Source organism: Cajanus cajan, chromosome 2 (genome assembly GCF_000230855.2).
Source record: "Cajanus cajan strain Asha chromosome 2, NIPB_CcT2T_4, whole genome shotgun sequence".
NCBI lineage: Eukaryota > Viridiplantae > Streptophyta > Magnoliopsida > Fabales > Fabaceae > Cajanus > Cajanus cajan.
Genome location: NC_138518.1, coordinates 21,529,365 through 21,536,773, shown reverse-complemented (window position 1 = coordinate 21,536,773; position 7,409 = coordinate 21,529,365). Strand labels below are relative to the sequence as shown.

Here is a 7,409-nt window from a genome sequence, read left to right as displayed (position 1 = left end):
CCTAATCTTCGTTAGCCTAACTTGCACCACAAGCTACCAAACTTTATATATACTTGTATCCACCCTCTTTGGATGTTACTTTGAGTATTATATGACAATTGAGTTTCCAAAATTTTCTCTTCAAAGTCTTGTTCTCTCTATTTGGATCAAATGATCTGCTCGAGAAAGACGGTTATTGAGTTATTGAGTAAAGTAAGTATACTAATTAAAACTTATTCTTGGTCGAGCTATTAGGTTTCTCCCCCCTCACACACATATGTATAAAGTCATGATTCATTAACATCATTGTGTCAAATTAGTGAAATGACACCTTGAATAATTTTTTATAGAATGCAAATTTAACCATTCTAACTGTTATATTCAATTATATTACGCTGATGATCACATATATCAAATTTTAAATGACTTGGCCGTTTCTAGATATGTTATCTAACAATGGATATTAATTTATATGTATTTTGAATATCATCTTATACATTAAAATTTTGAATATCGCCTGAATCTACATCGGTTGTAGAACTGATGTAAAATATCTAAACGAACCGATGTAAAATGTTCCTCTTGTAGTAGTGCATATATAATTTAGTATACTTGCACTAAATAGTAATATCATAAAATACAATAGTTAGATTAGATGAACTTGCATTCTATAAAAAAAGATTGAAAGTGTCATTTTATTAATTTGATAATGCGGTGAACAAATTTATAATTTCGAGTTAATGAAATGACATATTCAAGATATATGTTATATGTTAAATGATGGACGAATTAGAACGAACATTATAAAATTAATAAAAAAAAATTAAATAATAAATTTTACACAAAAAAATAATAAAAATAATCGGGACGGATTAGATAATTTGATTTAATAATTCGATACAAGATAACAAGAGTACTCATTTTGAAAAGGAAAAAGAATATGCTTATTTTGCACCTTTTGTCTTGCTTTTTCTTGAGATGCTTATTCTCTTTACAACTACAACAAATAAACTACTTGACATCCTCCTTTCACCATGATTACTAATCCAAGATCAGTTTCCCTAATAATTCAATCTTCTTGTTTATTTTCTGATCAATGTCTTGCTGCCAACAAATTAATGTTCCATATTCACAAACTGAGAAATAAGCCTAAGTTAAAAATGAAATAATAAATTAAGAAGCAACTCCCATCAATATTTTGTTTCCGGGTACGTGAATTAGAACCCCTAGACCTTCAAGCCTCAAAGTCATCACAATGGAACATAGGGGGCATAAACCTGTTTAGGTCACTGAACATGATATCATCCCCTTCTCCATATCTATTGGAATCTTCACACTCAAAGTACGTTTGAATGTCATCGGGAAACGTGCACGGCGGCAGCTCAGAGTCCGGCGGCGGTGCCGACAAATCCGCGGCGGATGTCATCTCCATCATCTCCTTAAACTTGGCAGACTGAAGCAACAGCCCTAGGGCTGACGTGGCAGCAGCTGGCCGAGGCTGAGTCAGTGTCAGTGTCCCTTCTTCATTGCTCAATGGCTCTTGGCTGCGGAAAAAATTCAACCCTTTTTCTTGATTAGGTTTTGGGGTGAAGTCGTTCTCAATATTAGGCACAGGGTCAATGAGATTAGAGTTGATTATGTTGGTTTTGTTGTTGGGCTTAAGCCACTTGATGTAGCGGCTTAGGTCGAAATTTGTGACGGCGTTCAGTCCTCGATATTCAATTGCTGCCATGTCATATGCTGTGGCAGCTTCTTCTTGGGTCGCTGTAAAAATTAGAAAAACGACCCGTTTAAATTAGTGTGTGTCATTGTCGTTGTATACGTAAGTGAAGGTTAAGTTAACAAATCAGTTAGGGTTGGTGGCACTTTTTACCCTATTGATTGCGACTGAAACGTAATTCGTAACGATAATTGTTTATGCCATTGATATTGAGGAATAATGCTATTTCTATAATGCTTTTTCGCAACAGTTTATACAACAAGATAAGGGAAAAAGAGACAAAAATATGACATGTCAAATATGGTAAAGTCATGCAATGGATAAAAACCAGAGAAAATAAGTATTGAAAATTAAAACTTCCGAGATTCTATAATGTAAAGTAATTGTCAGTGTTATGCTCTTTAAGTTTCGTTGTACATGGTTGTAGTAGCTAGCGTCTTAAGTTTGAATGGAAAAGAAAATGGGACTTACAAAATGATTAGATGGATTGACACATAAATGCATGCTAGAGTCGAGAAACTAAATTTACTCGTTAAGGAAAACAATAATGAGAAAAGATTGCATGGATTTTGTATATTATTGCTCTTTATTGGTATATCAAAGATGAGTAATGCTATATACATGTGTACAACAAATTATACAATAACTTGAATAATATCATTTTTATATTTATTTTTCTCTGTTATTTACTATATTTATGAGTAATGGAGAGAGAAAAATATAAAAATATTGTTGTATAATTGTTGTTGTATATACATAGCATTATTCATAAAAGATTTCTATTATATTAGTAATATTTTTTTCTCCATTTATTCAATGCTAGGTATATATGGTGTTAGAAGAATTAATTATGGGCAAAGTCTTACCATAAGTTCCGAGGTAAAGATATTTGTTGCCGAAAACCCTGCCAATACGAGCCTCCCACCTTCCGTTGTGATGGTGTCTGAACGTTGAACATCAGATCAGATTCGTGAAATTTCAACTACAATCATTTCTGTTTATTTTGGTCTATAGGCAGATGCCGTTAAAATCAGATTCTCACTCCGTAGAATAAGTGACTAATGGCAATACTAATTGTTATATTTCCTTATTATAAGTTATGGTTTAGAATTTTTTTTAATTTTTTTATAAAATATCTTATAATTTTTAAAAAGTATTAAATATTTTTTTGTTTGTTCTAATTAAAGATTGTGAGAATGTATTTTTTTCTCACTTCTTAAACTCCATTCAATTGATATTTATTATTTTTTATTAATCTTGATACATAAATCTTGATATGAAGTGATACCTACATTTCTCTCATAAAAATTTAATGATAAATATAATAAAATTAACTGCTATAATACGTGATTTAATTAAAAATGTCTTATATCAAGGTCGGAAAGAATATATAGTACCTTGCAACACCTCTGTATTTAGAAACTCCACGGGAAAATCCGCTGCTTTTCCTGCAATTTTTTAATTTTAATTTTCTTTTAAAAGAACACTAGAACAAGAATAGTGTGTAGCTCCTATGATAATAAATCTTGAAACATAGTATTATAAGAGAAGCAAGAAGAGCTTTACCTCCTTAGTGATCCAATGTACTCCTCCCTGGATTGACCCTCCATTTCTTTCAGATCATTCTGGTAGGTCGCCAACTACAATTGAAAAAAAAAAAAAAAAAGATGTGGTGTTTTAGTTTTCTTTTTCTAAATTAATATATTTTAATTACGCAAATCACAAAGAAAAAACAACATCACAGCGTAGGGTGCATTAATTTAGAGATAGGTACCGGAAAATTAAGAATGGTATCTTGACCCCAGTACTTCAATGCTGCTAGATCATAAGCATGTGCTGCGGCTTCTTCATCGTCATAAGCACCTTCAAGAAAAGAGCATCACTAATTAGTTACTTGGATGATTCTTTCGATTTTTCTGGTTATAAGGCAAAACAACCAATATTCAATCAATATACAGTACTATATATATACGTACCGAGGTAGACTGACGTATGATGTGTGAATAATCGTAACCATAAGAAAAGAAACACGTTAGTGACTTCAACAAGCTAAATACAAATACATAAATTGAGTTTACTTGCTTATTAGTAAAAAAAAAAAAAAAACCCAAAAAAAAGAAGGGCATGAAACCTTGTCGTCCTTTCTTGTTCTGTGACTCATTCCAGCAATGCTTGTCCCACAAATGAGCTTCATATCGGCCTGTCCATCGGTGCCTGATATTGGTTCAATGAAAACCCATTTTATTATACTTAATTTTCTTCAAATTACAAGAAATCAAGTGAACAAATGTAATGGGAAATGACATCAAAATCAAATAACTATTTTTTTTTCATATAACAAATTTAAGGGGACTAACCTAGTGACTCCTCTATATATTGAGCTACGTTGAGGTGGAGAATCTCTAGGGACACTTCTCCTTGTTCGTTTCACCTTGGTGGTCACGGTGTTAGTTGCATTAAGGTTATTGTTAGTGCTCCCATTATTGATTTTGTGTGTTTGATGCTTCCCCATGGAAAGGTAGATACGAAAGGAGAGATATTAATGGTGCAATATTAATTTTGAGGAGATATATGATATGACTTATAGTCCTATGAAAAGGGTTTTAAAGGGAGGGAAAAAGGAAGGAGCTGAAATAGATTGTGCTGGCAATTAGACGGGATTGCCGGCTATGGATCGTTTTTTCTGGCCGTCTCTCGAACCGGCTCTAATGTTAAATTCTTTCTTCATTGTCTTTACTTCAATTTTTTGTGTGGTGTGGCTATCATCCAGATTGATGTATCTGCTATGCACTCTTCATTATTTATAATCAAACAGTTTTTTCCTTTGTTTTGTTCCCGCATAAAATCTTATTTTTAGTTTGCATAGTTGTCACTTTTTGTATTTTTTTTAATAAGTTTATCGCGACTAATTTATTGTAAAAAAATTTGATGAAGTGTGAGAAATGATGGAGTCAAGGATGACGAGGAGATTGTGATCAAAGCTTGCCTAGGATTAGTTAATTTTTGTTCTATCGTTTCTATCATTTGAATGAACATACACTCATCTTCTCTTTCATTTTCTTTTTCTTTAGTTTTTTTAATATCTTTTTATCGTATTATTTATTAGATCTATCAATTTTGTTTTCTTTTCCCTACATTTATATCTTTTTCTTTTGATCTATACATCCCAAAAAATAGATAATTACATAGTCCAAAACCTATTTGATTCTATGTTATTAACTTTTCTCATAATTTTTTTTTAATTATATGTCACGTGAATATTAGTTAGACCACGGAGATGTAAATAATCTGTGATTCATCTATGTAATGATATATATCCCAAAATAGGGAGTAGGTTTTTATTTCCCAATATGAAATTTGTGGTATATCCCAAATTTTAAGTCTTGTATTATATTTAATACTTCCACTTTTTTTTTTATACTTGTTTATAATAATTATTGAAATATAGTGAAGATAAAACAAATTTAGATTAAACTAAAGCATGTTATATATTGATTATTAAAGTACTATAACATAAAAATAAATTGTTCAAAATTATTATATATTACAAATCATATTCCTTCTTATTATCCTCAAAATTTTTAATGCAAACCGCATTGAACAAATCTTCTACATATTTCTCTTATCTTCCTGCATTGTAAAATCTATAGAATCTAGGAGATTCAGTATTTAAAGGTTTAGACATTTAATTTAAATTCAAGTAAAATAAATATCATACAAAACAATAAAAATAATTCATACCTAATATAATTCACAATACATAGTGTAGTAATGCAATACAAATTTTTGACTAAAAAATACTTTTAAAAATCATTTTGATTCATTATTACATGAATATTTCTTTTTTGAGTGCTTAGTGAAGGAAGAGCTTAACATCACTCTATCAAGTGATTCAGTAATGTTCTACTAAATACAAACAAGTAGACAGTAATTAGAGTGTTGGTTCACCAGACATGTTTCCATAAAACAGATCAATCAATTAATAAAAAATGGTCATTTGTGGGGTTGTCCATGCCCCGACACTCCCTTGACCATCGGTGTGTTACATGTTCTGCTCAAAGCCTATTTACTATCGGTGGACATTAGTAACAAATAACAATGTTGTCAATCATTACTTCAAAGCCCTTTACAATATCTCTACTAGCCTTCAATTTGCAAGTAAATTTTTTGGTCAAATTGAACATTATTAAGCTTCGACTAACCACTAAGTAGATAATGGTATTTTGGTTTGAAAATCTCTGACATGTCATCGGCTCGCTATTAGGTAGTCATAGGGGTGTCATCCCCTATCTATCATTTTACTCAAAAAAAATCTTTACAATCTTTTACTATCAACTTGTTGAATCCTACCTTAATTTATGTTTTAATATTGACAAATTCTTAGCTTCAAATTTTAATAATAAAGAGTTCTCATGTGGAGTACTGATAAATTTGTTCAAGTGTGTTATATTTATTTTGTTCAGTACTCAGATGTTTAACAATGTTACAACCTAGGAACTTCAATAAATACTACTTGAGTTATTATGTAGCACCATGGTCTTAGTTGTTTTGATGAGAACACAATGACTACTGATCAAATGAGTTCAAGTTAGACATTTTCTCTTAGGGAAATGGCCTTGAAGACTTGGCTCAGTAGTCTAGTTCTTTGAACCATTCATTAGAAAGTTCTAGTTAAAACTTAGCTGCTTAAAAGATTGGTACTGAAGACTACTTAAAAGGTTTGAAGATAAGGTTGCTTAGAAGGTAACTCAGAAGGTAACAATTTTTGAAGAAATTGTTAACAACACTAAAATGTAAAGTACAAGTTGATGTCAACATTGCTTAAAAAGTAAGCAAGCTCCAACGAACCTATTTTGAATGCTATAAAAGGATGACCAAGGATACATTTATAAAGTAAACAAGACCAGAGAGAGAAATCAAAACACAAGCTATCAAAGTTGTTGATGGAGGAGCATCCGAGGAGACTACACATTTAAAGACCATTGGATCTTTAACTAGGTCCATGGTTACGAGGCTAGAAGAGGCTTCTACAGAGGAGGTACTTCATAGACCTATGCACTTCATGAGTCTTGAGAATGACTCCTCTTATTACACGGGATTGTTGGCTATGGATTTTTTTTCTGATCGTCTCTCGAATCGACTCTAATGTTAAATTCTTTCTTCATTGTCTTTACTTCAATTTCTATGTGGTGTGGCTATCATCCAGATTGATGTATCTGCTATGCACTCTTAATTATATATAATCCAACAGTTTTTCCTTTGTTTTGTTCCTGCATGAAAACTTATTTTTAGTTTGCATAGTTGTCACTTTTTTGTATTTTTTTAAAATAAGTTTATAACGACTAATTTATTGTAAATTTTTTTGATGAAGTGTGAGAAATGATGGGGAAGTAAAGGGATTCAAAGATGATGAAGAGATTGTGATCAAAGCTTGCCTAGGATTAGTTAATTTTTGTTCTATCGTTTCTATCATTTGAATGGAAATACACTCATCTTCTCTTTCATTTTCATTTTCTTTTGTTTTTTTTTTTCTAATACCATTAAGTAGATAATGGTATTTAGTCTAAAAATCTCCAGCATGTCATTGGTTCGCTCTTAGGTCGTCATTGGGGTTTCATCCCCTATCTATCATTTTACTCATAAAAAAATCTTTACAATCTTTTACTATCAACTTGTTGAATCCTGCCTTAATTTATATTTTAATAATGAA

At 31.2% G+C, this 7,409-nt stretch overlaps 1 protein-coding gene across 1 annotated transcript; it reads right to left on the bottom strand.

Annotated features, from left to right (window-relative positions):
• Positions 1-851: 851 nt before the first annotated feature.
• Positions 852-5,281, bottom strand: LOC109792554 (AP2-like ethylene-responsive transcription factor At1g16060). The gene is made up of 8 exons (XM_029270164.2): positions 4,057-5,281; positions 3,831-3,913; positions 3,676-3,684; positions 3,474-3,562; positions 3,266-3,339; positions 3,097-3,147; positions 2,566-2,642; positions 852-1,743 (listed from the first exon to the last, which is right to left on the bottom strand). The coding sequence occupies exons 1-8, from the start codon at positions 4,209-4,211 to the stop codon at positions 1,214-1,216; spliced, it is 1,068 nt and encodes a 355-aa protein (XP_029125997.1). The 5' UTR covers positions 4,212-5,281; the 3' UTR covers positions 852-1,213.
• Positions 5,282-7,409: the final 2,128 nt, after the last annotated feature.